The sequence below is a fragment of the Tiliqua scincoides genome, chromosome 2 (assembly GCF_035046505.1).
Source record: "Tiliqua scincoides isolate rTilSci1 chromosome 2, rTilSci1.hap2, whole genome shotgun sequence".
Lineage (NCBI taxonomy): Eukaryota > Metazoa > Chordata > Lepidosauria > Squamata > Scincidae > Tiliqua > Tiliqua scincoides.
Genome location: NC_089822.1, coordinates 156436489 through 156454902, shown reverse-complemented (window position 1 = coordinate 156454902; position 18414 = coordinate 156436489). Strand labels below are relative to the sequence as shown.

At 43.2% G+C, this 18414-nt stretch overlaps 1 protein-coding gene across 2 annotated transcripts in view; it reads left to right on the top strand.

The window, feature by feature from the left end:
* Positions 1-18008, top strand: part of GGA3 (golgi associated, gamma adaptin ear containing, ARF binding protein 3) — a 45837-nt gene extending 27829 nt beyond the window's left edge. For both annotated transcript variants that reach the window (XM_066616999.1, XM_066616998.1), the window contains 10 exons: positions 5796-5933; positions 6225-6306; positions 8210-8326; positions 9441-9716; positions 10887-10954; positions 11352-11668; positions 12831-13075; positions 13843-14012; positions 14306-14416; positions 16023-18008. In XM_066616999.1, coding sequence (XP_066473096.1) covers positions 5796-5933; positions 6225-6306; positions 8210-8326; positions 9441-9716; positions 10887-10954; positions 11352-11668; positions 12831-13075; positions 13843-14012; positions 14306-14416; positions 16023-16133 — 1635 coding nt within the window. In that variant the 3' untranslated portion in view covers positions 16134-18008. The remainder of the gene's footprint in view (positions 1-5795; positions 5934-6224; positions 6307-8209; positions 8327-9440; positions 9717-10886; positions 10955-11351; positions 11669-12830; positions 13076-13842; positions 14013-14305; positions 14417-16022) is intronic.
* Positions 18009-18414: the final 406 nt, after the last annotated feature.

Below are 18414 nucleotides of genomic sequence, written 5' to 3'. Positions count from 1 at the left end.
GGTGGTGTAGGGAGGAAGGGTTTAGATTCGTTAGGCACTGGGGAACTTTTTGGGACAAGCGGGGCCTGTACAAGAGGGACGGGCTTCACTTGAACCAGAATGGAACTAGACTGCTGGCGCATAACATTAAAAAGGTGGCAGAGCAGCTTTTAAACTGACCCCTGGGGGAAAGCCGACAGGAGCCGAGGGGCATCCGGTTCGGGACTCCTCATCCCTTTGGGATGAGGATGGGGAGGTTAGAGAACAGCAAGGCAAAGGCAGAGTAGGAGAAGAAGTTGAGAATGGTAGCGTGATGGGATGTGATAGACGGTTTGGCACAATGAGAGGATTCAGGGATAAAGGAGCTAATAAGCAGCCCATCCTGTGGCATTCCATGTACAAATGCTTTTATGCAAATGCCCAAAGTCTCTGAGCAAAGATGGGAGAACTGGAATGCCTGGTAACTAGGGAAAACATTGACATAGTGGGCATAACGGAAACCTGGTGGAATGCGGAGAATCAGTGGGATACCGCAATCCTGGACTATAAACTCTACAGGAGGGACAGGGAGGGGCATGTTGGAGGTGGGGTGGCCATTTATGTTAAGGAAGGGATAGAATCCAGCAAAGTAGAAATTGAAGGTGGGTCCAACTCCATAGAATCTCTATGGGTTAAATTACCAGGCCTGAGGAGTGATGTAATACTGGGGGCGTACTATCGTCCTCCAGACCAGAAACCGGAAGGGGACCTTGATATGAGGAAACAGATCAGGGAGGTGACAAGGAGGGACAGGGTTGTAATCACGGGGGACCTCAATTATCCTCATATAGACTGTGTCAATTTGTGTTCTGGTCACAAAAAGGAGACCGGATTCCTTGACATGCTAAATGACTGTGCAGCTAGTCATGGAGCCCACCAGAGGACAGGTGACTCTGGATTTAATATTTTGCGGTGCTCAGGATCTGGTTAGAGATGTCAGTGTTACGGAGCCACTGGGGAACAGTGATCATGCTGCGATCCATTTCGACATGCATGTTGGGGGAAGAATACCGGGCAAATCTCTCACAAAAACCCTTGACTTCCGACAAGCGGACTTCCCTCAAATGAGGAGGCTGGTTAGAAGGAGGTTGAAAGGGAAGGTAAAAAGAGTCCAGTTTCTCCAGAGAGCATGGAGGTTGCTCAAATCAACAATAATAGAGGCCCAGTGGAAGTGTATACCACAAAGGAAGAAGGGCTTGACTAAGTCCAGGAGGGTGCCCGCATGGCTAACCAGCCAAGTTAGAGAAGCTGTAAAGGGCAAGGAAGCTTCCTTCTGTAAATGGAAGTCTTGCCCTAATGAGGAGAATAAAAAGGAACATAAACTGTGACAAAAGAAATATAAGAAGGTGATACAGGAGGCCAAGAGAGACTATGAGGAACACATTGCCAGCAGCATTAAGGGGAATAATAAAAGCTTCTTCAAATATGTTAGAAGCAGGAAACCCGCCAGAGAAGCGGTTGGTCCTCTGGATGGTGAGGGAGGGAAAGGGGAAATAAAAGGAAACTTAGAGATGGCAGAGAAATTAAATGAGTTCTTTGCATCTGTCTTCACAGCAGAAGACCTCGGGCAGATACCGCTGCCCAAATGGCCCCTCCTGACCAAGGAATTAAATCAGATAGAGGTTAAAAGAGAAGATGTTTCAGACCTCATTGATAAATTAAAGATCAATTAGTCACCTGGCCCTGATGGCATCCACCCAAGATTTATTAAGGAATTGAAGAATGAAGTTGCTGATCTCTTGACTAAAATATGCAATTTGTCCCTCAAAACGGCCACAGTGGCAGAGGATTGGAGGATAGCAGATGTCACGCTGATCTTTAAAAAGGGAAAGGGGGGGGGGGACCCGGGAAACTATAGGCTGATCAACCTAACATCTATACCGGGTAAGATGATGGAATACCTCCTCAAATATAGAATCTCAAAACACATAGACGAACAAGCCTTGCTGAGGGAGAATTAGCATGGCTTCTGTAAGGGTACCTCTTGCCTCACAAACCTTATAGAATTCTTTGAAAAGGTCAACAGGCATGTGGATGCGGGAGAACCCGCATTATATATCTGGACTTTCAGAAGGCGTTTGACACGGTCCCTCACCAAAGGCTACTGAAAAATCTCCACAGTCAGGGAATTAGAGGGCAGGTCCTCTCCTGGATTGAGACCTGATTGAAGACCAGGAAACAGAGAGTGGGTGTCAATGGGCAATTTTCACAATGGAGAGAGGTGAAAAGCGGTATGTCCCAAGGATCTGTCCTGGGACCGGTGCTATTCAACCTCTTCATAAATGACCTGGAGACAGGGTTGAGCAGTGAGGTGGCTACGTTTGCAGACGACACCAAACTTTTCTGAGTGGTGAAGACCAGATGTGATTGTGAGGAGCTCCAGAAGGATCTCTCCAAACTGGCAGAATGGGCAGCAAAATGGCAGATGTGTTTCAATGTCAGTAAGTGTAAAGTCATGCACATTGGGGCAAAAAATCAAAACTTCACATATAGGCTAATAGGTTCTGAGCTGTCTGTGACAGATCAGGAGAGAGATCTTGGGGTGATGGTGGACAAGTTGATGAAAGTGTCAACCTAATGTGCGGCGGCAGTGAAGAAGGCCAATTCTATGCTTGGGATCCTTAGAAAAGGTATTGAGAACAAAACAGCTAATATTATAATGCCGTTATAAAAATCGATGGTAAGGCCAAACCTGGAGTATTGTGTCCAGTTCTGGTCGCCGCATCTCAAAAAGGATGTAGTGGAAATGGAAAAGGTGCAAAAGAGAGTGACTAAGATGATTACTGGGTTGGGGCACCTTCCTTATGAGGAAAGGCTCTGGCGTTTGGGCCTCTTCAGCCTCGAAAAGAGACGCCTGAGGGGGGCCATGATTGAGACATACAAAATTATGCATGGGAAGGATAAAGTGGATAAAGAGATGCTCTTTACACTCTCACATAACACCAGAACCAGGAGACATCCACTAAAATTGAGTGTTGGGAGAGTTAGGACAGACAAAAGAAAATATTTCATTACTCAGCGTGTGGTCAGTCTGTGGAACTCCTTGCTGCAGGATGTGGTGACGGCATCTGGCCTGGATGCCTTTAAAAGGGGATTGGACAAGTTTCTGGAGGAAAAATCCATTACAGGTTACAAGCCATGATGTGTATGCGCAACCTCCTGATTTTAGAAATGGGCTATGTTAGATGAAGGGAGGGCACCAGGATGAGGTCTCTTGTTATCTGGTGTGCTCCCTGGGGCATTTGGTGGGCCGCTGTGAGATACAGGAAGCTGGACTAGATGGGCCTATGGCCTGATCCAGTGAGGCTGTTCTTATGATCGGCTCAGGCATGCCAAGCTCTGCCTAGAATGGAGTTGTAAGTTGAAAGGATAGAGGTTCCCTATTCCCCTAGTTTTTCCCCCACTCTTGCTTCATTGGGTGTGGGATACTGGCCTATGGCTCTCTCTGATCACACCTCACATACTCAAAAAATGCTAGCCTTCACTTTTACAGAGCAAAGTTTGAAAATTTATTTGAAATTTGGCAGGATTTCACAAAAGCTCTGAAAGCAGCAGGAGCATAATAAGTCTTCAGATCAGGCAGTCCTAAACCTCCTCTTTCTTTTGCATCTTGCAAAATCTTAAATTTCACTCTTGGTTTTTTCCCTTGCCATATAAAACCTGTCACATCTTTCTGCCACTCTTTAAAAGGTTTATCAGAAAGTAATATTGGTATATTCTGGAAAAGAAAAAGCATTTTTGGTAGTACGTTGATTTTAATTACAGATATTCTTCCCAAAAAAGATAATTTCAACCTTTCCCATCTTGCAAAATCTTTTTTGATTTCACCCCAAACTTTAACATAATTATTTTGAAATAACATACAATTCGTGTTTGTCAAAATAATACCTAAATACTTAATCTTCTTCTCCACTTTGAATCAGTCTTATTCATCAACTTCGATTGGTCTTGTTCGTTCATATTTTTAGATAAAATTTTAGTTTTCTGTTTATTAATCTTAAATCCTGCTAATGATTCAAACTTCTTCAACAACTCTATGTCTTTTAAAGGTTTTTCTAAGATCAAAACCATATCATCTGCAAATGCTCTTAATTTAAAACATTCATTTTTAATCTTTGCACCATGTAGTCTTTCATCTTGTCTAATATCTCTACATAACAATTCTAAGGCATGTTGTTTTCTGTGGCTTAAAGAATGGATATTGTTGCAAAACAAAAAATTGTTGAAGTTAGAAGGATATGATTTAAGATTTGGTTGGCATGGATATCTTTGGTATGATAAGTTGAAAGTGAATATGGAATTCAAGAATCATTATGTTATTATTATTAACAGTATTTAGACATGCACTGTGGAAGATATGGAATCGTTATAAGAAAAGGTTTTACAACAAAATTCCACTCTTAGCTTCACCACAAGAAGCACATTTTGGTTTGGGAACTGTACCAGGAGATAAATGGTTATTGTATAAGAACTTATTGAAATGTAATCAAGGTCAATGTATTTTGAAGTCTAGAGAGGATTTGATTGTAGAGGGTTTTGACTGCCAACGGTTTATGTATTTACAATTATTAGAAAGATTTAAAATTGATAAAAAATTATATGGTTTTGAAGAGGGAGAGACAATATTGGAGAAACAATTAAGATCAGATGAGCAGGTAATATCTAAAATATATAAATTGATTTTGAAGTGTGAAACAGAAAATGAACAGGTTAAGGAATGCATGATCCAGTGGGCAAAAAATGTGGGCTATGAACTTTCAATGGACAGATGGGAGAAATTATGGATAAAACAGACAAAATTTACTTTGAATGTTAACATTAAGGAAAATATATATAAGATGATTTATCGTTGGTATGTGACACCAAGTAAATTAGCCAAAATGTATGAAACTATGTCCAATAGTTGTTGGAAATGTAAGAAACAAGAGGGAACATTTTACCACATGTGGTGGACGTGTTCAAAAGTTAAAAAATATTGGTCACAAATTCACGCACAGCTACAGTTGATCTTAAAAACAAATATACAATTGAAGCCAGAAGTATTTTTATTAGGTATGACAGATGAGTATGTGGAAAGAAAAAATGAAGTTTTATTTTTGTATATGATAAGCGCTGCCAGAATACTTTATGCTCAAAATTGGAAGACTATGAATATACCTTCGGTGGAGGAATGGTGGATAAGACTTATGGATTATGCAGAGATGGATAAATTAACAATTTTGCTTAGGGAGAATTCAACAGAAAACATTTTGAAGACTTGGAGTCCAGTTATTGATTTTTTGAATCAGAGAGAGGATGGGGATTTGAGGTATTTAGGATTTGAAGATTGATTTTGAAGTATTAGTGGTATAGATTAATATTTGTTAATGTTTGGACTGTATGTATTTGGGTTATGAGTATGGGAATGTTTTGGCTTCGCTCGTGCTGCTTTATTAGAATTTTGTTTATGCATGTATTTGTTTTTCTATTTTATGTTTATTATAGTTAAATAAATAAATAAACAGTGAAAGCAGCAGGAGCAATATGACTATCTGGTAGTTGTGGGACCGATTTGTGCAACTGTGCATAGGATTGGCCTGCAGTTGAGATTTTGGCTAATATGTATTCCAAAAAATTTTACTTTTCTGATAGCAAAATACAGAGACTTTGTCGCCACAATTCTAAAACTTTACTGGTAAGATGCTTGGACTATTGGGCTCTTCAAGCCACCCTGCTTTGTCTTGCGATGGAAGAAAAAAGGGAAGACTTATTTTATTTCTTTGCTTTCAAACTTGAAGGATGAGGCACGAATCCAGAAGGTAACAAAGCGCATGCATACTTTGGAGGAGGTAAACAACAATGTGAAACTGTTGAATGAGATGTTGGTGCACTACAGCAAAGAAGAGTCTTCAGAGGCAGATAAAGAACTCATGAAGGTGGGTGTGAGATTTTTTCTCTAAAATTGTCAATGCATGTTACCGCCTGCTTCTGTTGACTTCTCCTTCCAGAGCAAAGGAATCTAATACTGCAGCTTTTCGTCTAGTTAGTACTCCAACTAATTTAGTTCCCCAGTAAACAAAGCTCAGAACACACACAGGAGAAAGCAATCCCTCCATTTGACTCAAAACATGGATTTTTTTGAGTGAATTAGCAGGGAATGAGGAACAGAGTTCTCTCTTGTTGTCAGTGTTGACTTACTGGTCCCTTTCGTTCCTCTTTTCCTTCAGGAGCTCTGTGACAGATGTGAAACTAAGAGGCGGACACTGTTCAAGCTGGCCAGTGAAACAGAGGATAATGACAGCAGTTTGGGTAAAACAGGAAACATCTTTTTGCTGGGGAGAAGGTGACTGTGGGCATGCTGGTTGTAACTGACTTTTCCATGGAGCAGTGGAAAAATCCAGCTTAATGACCAGTGTTGAGGGCACTTAGAAACAAGGTGAAAAAGGAAAGAGGCAGAATTTTGGAAGCTTTGCATTACATAACCTAAAGGTTGTACTATATTTATCTTTTTCTAATTCCACACTCGCCCTTAAACCAATTAATAAAGTGCCATAAAATCTGCATGCCCATCTGTCTTTATCCCCTTACCGAATCTACAGTTCTAAGTCTCCCAAGTGCTTTTCTGAAATATTAGCCTAGTCTCAGGATTCAGTACACAGTGAATAGAGCTGACAGTCTCATATCCTCACTAGCCACTCATTGCTCATTGACTTCCCTATTCATCTTAATATTGACCATCTTTAAATCCTTTCCTATTTCCACTCAATGTGTCACCATTTCCAATGACTGCAGATGAGATGGCAAAACAGTCTTTCCTAACTTACATCCTATCTTGGCATGCCATGTAGGGTAGGATGAAGAAAATACGACTTTTAATATAAATTCTGGGTTGATAATCATGGTATGGATGGAAAAAAAATTTTAATCCTAGAAAAAGCAGTATAGTAGTCCCTCTTTATCCGGGGGGATCTGTTCTCAGACCTCCACCAGATACCGATATCCGTGAATACTGGGGTCTGCGTTAAAAATGTTTTAAACATTTAAAAATAGTTTTAAAAAGTGTTCCTTAGCACTGCAAACTGTGCTGGCTGCAGAGCAGTCTCTTGGTGATCCCAGAGGGTTGCACAAGGGCCCACGACCCTCTCCTTTGGCTCTGGCACGCCTCAGAATGGATGCATTCTAAGGTGTGCCAGGGCTAAGGGAGTGGGTCACAGGCCTTGGCACAACCCAGAAGTGGCTTTTGGGAGCACCAGAGACTGCTTTGCAGCCGGCGCAGTCTGCAGTTCTAAGGTAAAGAACACTTTTTTTCAAAGAATCATAGAGTTGGAAGGGGCCTAATAGGTCATCTAGTCCAACCCCCTGCCTTAGGCAGGAAATCCTCTTAGAGCATCTCCAACAGGTGCTTGTCGAGCCTCTGCTTGAATATCTCTAGTGAAGTAGAGTCCACCACCTCTCTCGGCAAACTGTTCCACTGCCGAACTGCCCTGACTGTCATGAATTTTGTCCTGATGTCTAATCAAAATCTCCTCTCTTGCAGTTTGTACCCATTGGTTCTAGGTCTAACTTTTAAAACTAGTTTTAGCTCTAGTTTTAACTTTTAAAAACATTTTTAAAGAGACCACTTTTTTTAAGCATCTGGTGTGACCTGAAAGTGGCTTCTGGGAGACTGTCCCCTGCCATCTGTGAATAGTCAAATATGAAGATGCTGAGACCGTGGATGGTGAAGGACCACTGCAATTGTGTATGCGTAAAGAAAAGCAAGTGTTTTTGAATAATGGGTGGTTAAAACCTAGATACCACCTATAATCAGATAGTAACATCTTGAAGGCTGTAATCACATTTACACTTAGCTGGAAGTAAGTTCAGTTGAACTAAATGGGGTTTACTTCTGAATATACATGTGTACGATTGCACTGTAATAACATTGTTTAGTTGATGGTACTGCTTTGAATACAGCAAAATCTTTCTGTATCTCATATTTTTTTATATACAGGTTGTAAATTGTGAGAGCAGAAATGGGTGAGGTGAGAGCTAGGGAAGTACATTATATAACTGCCAATATACACAAGTTCAGCGTAAGAGCGCTGTTAGGTGGTGGTTGTATTTGTGATACGAATGAATCATGTGAGTCAATCATGTTCCTAGATTAAGAAAGGATTGCTGAGAATGAAATGATTTACATTTCTGTGGTATTTGTATTTCTCTGCTATAGGAGATATCTTGCAGGCCAGTGACAACTTGTCAAGAGTAATAAATTCCTATAAAAGAATTATTGAGGGACAAGTCATCAATGGTGAAGTGGATGTTGCTGTGCTGCCTTCAACAGATGGTGAGTTGCATTCCTCAGATACCATAGCAAGGCTAGAGAGACTGAGTCCAGGTTGCACTGGTTGAGAGTGTTGGTTGACTTGCAGCTGGCCTGACCACAAAGTATGGTGCAGCAAGCAGGTTGTATCAAATTACATTCCCCCTTCAGGCCCTACTGCCCTTCATGGCACACCCTGCGTAGCTCACTACTCTTGCTCATCTTGTGGCTGGGAAGAAGATGCCAAGATAAAACCAATGTGTAGCAATATTTTAGATGACACCATCTTGGACAAGTTAGCACCATCATAAGAGAACTGAGTATGTTACTCCCACATCACATCTGTTTTTGCCCCTTGGAGATCCACTTGTAAAGAACTGGTTTTGATGAAAGTGGATTACAGATTTTTCCATACTCTGCAACTCTGCTTCAGATATTAACTCAGTCATAATTAAAGTGTGTTTGTCACCCTGTGTGCATGTGGCAAAGGGCTAGGGCAGTAATTCTCAAACTCTCAGGAAGAGTTTGAGCTGCAGACTGTGGGGGGCGACCACTTCCAGTTTTGAGTTTGCAAAACCAAAGTGGTTGCGATCACAATTTTGTGGATCTCCGCAGCATGAGGAGCCCTGCGGAGGCTGGTGCATGGACTCCCCACACCCCCAGGAGGCTGCTGCAGGCTCTGGTAAGTGGTAGCAAGCCCCTGCGCCCCTCCAAAGTGGTGCGATCCAGTGGATTGCTTCACTGCCTTTCCCTCTCTCTGCCCCTTAAGGGGGCAGAGGCCAGCACTCTCTGGCAGGGGCGTTGTGGTGCCCTAGTTTGAGAACCACTGGGGTAGAGTTATTTGATAAAGGTGGCCATGTTTCAGGCTTTGAGCCTAAGAATTGGAGGCTACATATAGTGTGCATTCTCATGGCAGCCTAAAGGCCTGGGAATGCACACTGGATAATATTCAAAAAGGAATGTGGCTTTGAACATTTGAAAACTGACACCTCACTTAAGACTGTCTCTGCATTAGAACCACTTTTGCCCTCCTTGATGGCAGGCTTTGTTATATAATGACCCACTGGCTGGTTTGTGAGCTTCCGCTCTGGCTTTTTGTGTCCCTTGCCATCTTTTCTGTTTTCTCCTGACATTGCAGGAAGTGATTCTGCCAATAACATCAACACACTCATTGACTTGACGGGATTGGACGTTTCTAGTGCCCCGCCACCACCAATGCCTCCTACAAAGCTGACACCAGCACCCACACTAACACCAGCCCTGGCCTCGTCAGAAATCCCCATCCTCCCCCCACCACCACAGACCAGCATTCACTCCCGGAGTCGTTCATCCAGTCAGGCTGAAGCCACTCCTGCTCAACCAGCCATTACGGCCAATTCCTTCTCCTTGCTTGATGAAGAATTGCTGTGCTTAGGTAAGATTGATGGGAGTTGGGTGTGCTTGCTATGGAAGGTAGTACCAGGGAACTGCACTATTGTTGCTTTTGCATGTCTGTCCTGAAAAAGCCTTTCCATCTGAGTTCAGTGAACCGCAGTGTCATGGGAAGTTGCAGAAATGGCATGCCCATCACTGCCTGTTCTGGATGAGGAAGTTGAGATGGATGGAATGTTAGAAGCTTGGCTTAAAGGCACGTATTTTAGGGTTGGGAAGGAACTTCTTTTGCTTATGTCTCCTCTGTACTTCCTTTTGTAATGAATGTAATCTGAATAGGCTAATATGTTTAGAAGTGCCTCCAGGCAGGAACATTGTGAGCGGGATGCCTGGATCTCCCTTGACCCCTGGGGTCTGGAGTAGTAGATGAAGGGAGTTGCTGGCTGGATGGCAGGGATCCAATTGGGCCTCAAAGTGGGGCAGTGGAGAGTGGGTTGCTTCACCTTCCTACCTCCTCCAAAGTCTTCTGGCTTCTTTAGGTTGAGCCTGGTCTCAGTCACAGGGGAGCTGCTACTGGACAGCCCTCATGTATCCTCTCCAGAGACTTCTGATGTCTTATGTAGCTCTGAGTCCTCCCCTACCCCTTCCTGGGCCATCTCTTCCCTAGTGCCCTCCCCCCACTTTACCTGGCTCTGCCTTGTGCTAAAATAAGGAGAGCCCCTCCTCCTGTGGTGAGCAGATGGAGAGGAAGTCCCTGGTTACTCCTTCTTGCATATCAAGGGTACACTGACAGTCCTCCCCATCTGCTGCCATGTCTGTTGCCAGCCAGCTGACATCTGTCGGCACAGCCCCTTCCGTGAGATGTGGTGCGTACTTGGGTGGATTCTCAGGAAGCCGCGAGTTGTCTCTAGCATTGTGCTGTGGTGGGCTGGGTGCGTATCCAGGCTTTGGTGGTGCGGCAGCATTTGCTGTTCCCCAACCTAGGGTTTGATGGGACATCTGGAGCCCTGGGGCTTTGCAGTGAGTTCAGAAGTGATCAGTGTTGGCATGAAGGATCTTGTCTTATTACAGACAAAAAGATATTTAGGTGGAACTAAATGGCCTTCTGTGGACGGCTACAATAAGTGCTGCCTCTGTCTTGGCGAGGAGCACAAGAGTTGGCCGTGACCATTTTCTGTTCCTTGCATTCCCTAACATTGTCTCTTGTTCCCAGGACTGAATGACCCACCTCCTACTACATCAAAAGAACCAGCTGAGAACAACCAATGGAACATGTTTCAGGTACTTTGCTTTATGCTAGATACGAACAAACTTACACTCAGGATGATGTACTTCAGAAAGATCTCTGGACTGGGCGACTGGTAGAATGTGTGAACCTGCAGTGAAATGAACTGTGCCTCTTTTGGGTTCTGCTACCATGAGGCATGCAGCGATAAAACTGGCCTGCCTTTTCCGCTGCATAGAGAGCAGCACCCCCCCCCCAATAATAGCTTCTCTGGGTGGTAAGGCCAACCTAGAATGGGATAGTGCCTTTTGTGATGTCTAGATGGCTTATACCATGTCCCACCTCATAGAATCCCAATCTAGAAAGTTGTAATGATTGGGAAGTAAAACATTCGTCAGTGTGTTAGAAAGCACTGTAAGGGTTGTTGTGGTTCATCTACTATCTCTGTTGCAGAATGAACCAGTAGACTTGGACTTCTTGAATTCAAAGCCAGTTTCCATTACCTGCAACTCTGCAATGAATCCTCTCCTTCCTGCTGTGTCGCAACCCATGTGTGGGACTTCAGCACCTCTGGCTTCCACATTCACAACTCCTCAGCCTGTGCCCAGTATCCCTACCCCTGCCTCAGCCCCTTTCATATTTTCTGCTGGACCACCACTGGGCCCTCCTAATGTGATGCCAGTGGCCCCAGGATACCTTGGCTCTGCCATGGGAAGCAATGGTCTGCACAAGATAGATCCATTGGGACACCTTCTGGATGAGACCAAAGGGTAAGACATTTTTCTTAGTGTCTCTGCTTGAAAATAATCACTGTTACTACATGAACAGATCTCTTGTCTCCCTATTTGATTAAAAAAGGGAGTGTGGGTGGTTTCTCTTATATCATGTAACTGAGCCAACTAGATCATTTTACTGCTTTTTTTTTTAACAGGTAAGCTTTTTTGGGACTGACACATCATGGTCATTCTTGTTCTTTGATGGTGGCAAACTAATTGGAATAAAGTGGGTAGTTCTGCAGAAGAGTAGATGAAGTTTCATTGATAGGCACTATTGTCCAAGGACAAAAGTGTTGTTTTGTTTTGTTTTTGGATACATTTGATCCTATAAACAGATTTTTTTTAAGTGCAAGTTTATTAAGAACTAATAAGCTGGTGTGTTATGTGTGGTGTGTAGTATATTTAGATAACCTGAATGGTTGGATATTGGTGAGAGGGTGTTGGATGAAAGCATTTTGAACTATACTATCTTACCCTCATTAAAAAACGCAACGCCCAGACACACACATGCAATTTTGTAAAATTATAGCCATGGGGAAAATGGTATTTTGTTCATCTCCTGGACTTCTGTGTAGTTCCACATTACGGGAGCTGTGGAGGCCAATGTTTGGCTGCACAGAGAGCACTTAATGAGTGTTAGTTATAGGCAAACACTACTGTCCTTTGTCATTACCTTGCATGTACCTGTATGATAGAGCACAGTTGCCTATTTCACAGCATGTGGCAGTAAGTATAGGTAAGTGTATATTAAGCTGTATCCCAGGCTTCTGCTCTTGGAAGAAGGGTGCCATATCCAGGGCTTTGACTTTTCACTTCATTTCCCAGTGCTGTGCTGTCCCAGTACTATGCTACTGGAGGTAAAGTTTGGAGGAGTGTCAACAAACTGGTACTTGGCGCAGCTGCTAAATCAGAACGTATTTATTCATTCAGCACCGCCTGTATATGTGTATATTACAGAGCATAGGTGAGCATCCCTAAATTTTCCAAAGACAGTTGCGATATCTAACAGGGATTACTGGCACATGCACAATCTGAATGGTTGATACAAAGCAAGAAAAAAAGCAGGCAGTAAGATTGAGAGTAAGGTTTTTATGTTTAGTTTCTATTGCTGTATATGGAATGTTTTAACCTATATTTATCCTCTTCTCAATTCCAGGCCTTCAGCTCCTGCAAATATAGCAGCCTCTGTATTCCATGCAGGAGCTGTGTTGCCTGCTAGTACTTCCGCGCCTCTGACAGTTGCTCCAGGAGGCCCTACAATCCCATACCCCAGCAGCTGCACTACAGGGTCAGGAAGCCCTCTCTTCCAGCCAGCCTCATTCCAGCAGCAAGGAAGTCCTCTGAAAGGACCGGAGATCTCCTTAGCCAATGTCCATGTTCCACTGGAGTCCATTAAGCCCAGTAGGCATCACAGATCTTTTTTTATTCTCCCACTTGAGACTGAGCTATGTGTTTCAATTCATTAAGTACATTTTACTTTTGTAGTTTAGAGATTTAGGGACACCTTTTAATATTCAAACAAACTCTGGACATTGAGAAAACATATGCACAGCTGCCTCACTCACATCATGTACTCTGGTGATGCTGGCAGTATGTACGGTTTAAACTCCAGTGCAGTGTCCCAGGTTCCCTGTCTGAGAATATGTGAGGGTCATATCTATGGTGAGTGTACAGTTTAACTTATCAGGGGTGAAGTGATGGGTACAGGAATCTGGGTTTTCGACCAGGTCTGCTCTAGATATGGAGGGTATGTAAACGGGAAATGGTTGCTACATCTGACTTTATGGTGAGCTACTCAGAATTACTGTTATTTTGAAAATGTGTTAGCCAGCCTTCAGTATAAAGCTCCCAGTACAATAGTGCTGCAGCAGTGCAATTCAGTTGTTCAAAGTAGATACTGTGCAACTTGTCTAGCAAAGAGATGAGCATTCCAAGGGTAATCCCATGTACATCCATGACTTCAATTTTAGTCTTTTGCCATGGTGTCAGTTTGGTTAGATAGCCTGGCTCTGTGCTGCTTTTGCTCCTATTTTTGCACCTTGTACTCCTTTAAATTGTATTATATTTTTATTCTTCTTGCATGCTGCTTCAGGGGTCTTTCTTGGGCAGAAAACTGGTGTATCTCTTTTAATATGAGTAAATAAAGCAGTGTGTTTTTTTCTTTGTAGGCAGTGCTCTTCCTGTAACTGCCTATGACAAGAATGGTTTGCGCATCCTACTGCACTTTGCCAAAGAGTGCCCCCCTGGACGGCCAGATGTGCTGGTAGTGGTGGTATCCATGATAAATACAGCGCCGCTTCCACTCAAGAACATTGTGCTCCAAGCTGCAGTGCCAAAGGTAAGGGCACCAGGATAGGAGTTGCCAGGAGCCAGTGGGGAGAAACCAGTCATCTTGGTGCAGGAGGCCGGAGAGAATTGTGGTGTCAGTTTTCTCCTTGCTGGAGTCCGTTTGAGAAGTATTTATTTTTATGGGTTGATCAATGCTCAGATCTGTTCCAATAGGGAGAAACAAAAACCTTCCTTTTGCTGGAAATAATTTAATTATACTTGTATTCAGTCACACAGTTCAAGTTCTCTGTTATTTTTGGTCAAATACTACCTAAGACTTTGGTCTTTGTTTCTTACCTGCAGTCCATGAAAGTGAAGTTGCAGCCACCTTCTGGAACAGAGCTGGCGCCATTCAACCCTATCCAGGCACCAGCTGCAATCACCCAGGTCATGCTGCTGGCAAATCCTAGAAAGGTGAGAGAGGCCCTGACTTGCAGTCAGTCACTCCGTCTGTTCTTGTGGGATATTTCCATCATGTCTCTACAGATCAGTTGCTATCTCTCTGTCTTTGCTCATTGTTGTCTTGGACAAGATAAAACGATTTGGTAGCAGACAGATTTTTTAATCCTAATGTCCATGTTTGAAAGCATTGTACAAATCACAGGGGCTGATGATGGCTAACCTCTTCATATTCTTTTTTTGTGAGCTTCCAGAGGCCTCTAGGAATCCACTTTTGGAAACAGAATACAGTACTGCTTCTAGGATCAGATGAACAATCCAACAATATAATTAATGCTTCTTAGAGCTCAGTACTAACAGGCAACCCAATCCTGTGCTGCCCAGGGTGCCCCAGCTCGGCGGCACCACGAGGGCTGCCGTCGAATCCAGCGCCTCCCACGCTACCGCAGAAGGCACCTTGGGAGTAGGGGATGTTTGTCCCCTTCCCCCTGGTAAGGGAGTCCTGCAATGGGACTACTCTCTTTAGTGGCAACCAAAAGGTCGCCGCTAAAGTAAAGGCGCTTGTGTAAGGCAGCCTTCTCAAGCGCCTAGGATCCTGCGAGGAGCTCTGCAGGTCCTCCTCCCACGGACCCCCTCCCTGCATCACGCTGGCATCAGCCCGGCGCTAGCCCAGCACCAGTCGGCGCTGAGCTAGCACCGGTGCTACCTTGGCGGTGAGCCCCACAAACGTGCGTTATAGCATGTTTGCAACTGTTCTCAGTGGCGCAGGGCCGTGCCACCGGGTTCAGGATCGGGCTGCCCATCATTTTTGGATTTGAAGCCATTGCTCATTTGTGATAGAGGCAGTAAGTTTCCAAGTGTAATTTAAGGTGCTGGTTATTACCTTGAAAGCCCTGAATGGATTAGAACTGTGATATCAGCCTGCCCTGAGGTCACTTGGAGGGAACCTCCTGCAGGTTCCCCCATTAACTGAAGCTCAGTTGGTAGTAACCTGGTGGCACCTTGCATGTGGAACTCCTTGCCATTAGAGATCATGTTGGCACATTCTGCTCATGTTAGTGTATTATTTAAATAAGTGCATTATTGTTTGTTACATTTTGCTGTGAGCCTCCCTGGATGCTTCCTGATGGGAAGGAGAAAGGCAGGATATAAATATTTTAAAATAATTTTTTAGATAAAGATTGGCACATAGGTGGTGTCAGTTCGGTATCCCTTGATACAGCTATGTAATTCAGTGCCTTATGAAGGTACCATAAGAGGTAGAGAGTTGCATGTTGGTATCACATATCTCTGTAACAAACCTTTGTGTCAGCAGATTTATTTTCTCTATGCTTCCAAGCTAAAGGAACATGAAAAGGTAGCCAGAGCTTGCTTTGTCTCTTCCCCAGTGTTCGGTCTTCTATTGATCAAGAACTGGATATAGGTTTTTTGTATAGTTCTTTCTCCAAGAATAGGATAAGCCATTGTTTAATCCTGCTGCTACTCTGATACTGTATCTTAATCGTGGTCTCCAAAGTATCATTCAGTTTTTGCAACATGCATCAAACTAATGCCACACTCATGTTTTTCTGCTGTGTTTTGTGCTTGGCTGCTTTATTGTGATTTTTCTTCTTTGTTGCAGGAGAAAGTGAGGCTGAGGTATCGACTGACTTTTGCCTTGGGAGACCAGCCCAGCACAGAAGTGGGGGAAGTAGATCAGTTTCCTCCTGTTGAACAGTGGGGGAATCTATGACCCAAAGGCATTTCAAAAGGACTGGAATGAATGTGAAGCAGAAGGGGCATATGCGGTATCCAGCAGTGATATTTAGCTTTGTTTACATGTCCTGTCCACTCCACATGTAGCTGTAGTTCAGAATGTTTCCTGCACTGTGGCGTGCAGTGGTCCGGGGCATGAATGCCAAGCATGAACAAGTGCGGGCAGCCAGGAACAGAGGCCTGGCTTCTTTACCTTGGCCAATCTGATTCTATCTTCCACTTTGTTAAACTTGAATCTGATCATTCTGGAGAGCATTGTCAGCACAAAAGGGAGCATGTTGTTGCTCTCTTGATGTTGGCCAGGTGTCTACAAAGGGCTATGATGCCTTCATAAGTTCATTTGGGGTAGAGCCCTAGCAGATGTTCCTATGCTCAGTTTTTTTTTTACCTCCTTGGTGCCAGAACTAGGACAACCTGTAGGCTTGCTGAGCAATAACATGGGCTCCAAAAAAGGCGATTTCTGCCATGACCTGACACTCCATTTTCTTTCTTAGGCAACATTTATCCTAACAGCCAGCACAGGCCATACAGGTAAATAACAGCTGTGTATTTTACACTTGCCACATGTGACCATAACACACAGCTCTTAAACTGCTGCCTTTTATTTTATACTTCCAGCTGACTCTGCAGTGTGTGCTTTCCAGGCAGCTGCTAAAATTTGTATGCACACAGCGTTATGGTGATTTTTCCTTGACATTCAACAATCACCTTCTGCTAGGTAAAACTGCTAAGAGTCACAAGGGCACAGTTTAGCCAAGTTGGAAGCTTGGAGAGAAGTCAGAATGGGCATCCACTCTTGGAGCAACTATAAATCAGGGTCAGAGAGAGAGGAAGTGATGCAGCTAAGGCTGTGATCCTTATGAAGGCAGTATTATTTGTTAGGAATAGACAAAGTGCATAGTTGTACGAAAGTGTCAAAAGGAACATGTAGCTAAGGGAAAGGGGAAGCCATGGCAGTGCATGTGCTGGATTGTTTATACTCTTTCTTCTTACAAGTATTAAGTGGCTAAGTGCAATTGTCTCCAGTTGGAGAGCTCCCTGTGCTCAGACAGACCTTTCTAATACTAGTGGTATTCACGCAAGTGAATATCACTGCTTTGGGTTTAGTCATTGCTGCTTCCTATCCACCCCAATGTGATTTTTGATCTAAATGTCCACTCAGACTTTAAGCAGATTGCCTTTATGAAACATATACTTGTGTTCTGACAATTTTGCTAGGTCTGGAGGAGGAAGCCCTGTGGAAAAGTCTACAAAAGGTTGAGAATTGCTAAAGTGTCTTTTTTAGTCCTCATTGCTACACTGATAGAGATCTTGCTAGTGTTGAGTTAGTGACCTTTTAAAAGGTCATTAAGCCTCAGATATGTACATAATATCAACTGTCTTAAAAGGATCAGCCATGCAAGATGTGGTGGGATAGCATCAGCTATATTTAAAAAATGAGAACAGTCCTAACTAGTACTTTAGTCTCTCCACCATCAGTTTTTTGCTTAGGCTGCTGAAGTCTGCCCAAATACCATAGTCTATCCATAGAGTAGGTTTCACTACTGTAGCTTGCTTCCAAGCAGCTCACATTCTTTCTGACTGGGGAAACCAGAAAAAAGCACAAGTGCTTTCTACCGACTGGCTTTCTCGGTGTCAGCAGTGCTGCCATGCCCGTACTGTATAATCCAGCAGAAAGATTTCATTGTCTCACCCTGTGGAAACGTACTGTTATAAGCTTCAGAAATTATTTATGAATGTTGTTTGTTCATAGGCTGAAGTTGCAGCTTCTTACCAAACACTCAATACTGTAAATATAGCTCAGAAGCATTTGTTTTTCTGCACGTTCAATAAAGCTGCTTTCCTTACTCTATTCTAGCTCTCTTTAAGTCACTGGTACCAGAGGACGGTTTTCTTCCAAACTAGATTTGAGCATTCGCTCTATTACAACTGTTGCTATTGAAACTATGAAGGCATATACTATCACTAGTGTGTAAGTAGAAAGATTCTGTAACTAATGCTCAGGAAATCTCAAGTCATGTTTAATTTGTCTACTACATATTCAGGAGGGAGAAGGATGAAAATACCTAGGTTCTGTTAAAGAGTGCAGCAACTTATAGGTTGCAAGGATACATTTGTGGGACTAAAGTAGTTTATGGGCAAAGCGAGACAATGTTTAGGATTATAGCTATCTCTTGGGATAGAAGATTACTTGGAAAACTGAGTACTACATAAGGACATGTTTCTTTGGTATACATTGTAGATATGAATCTGTTACA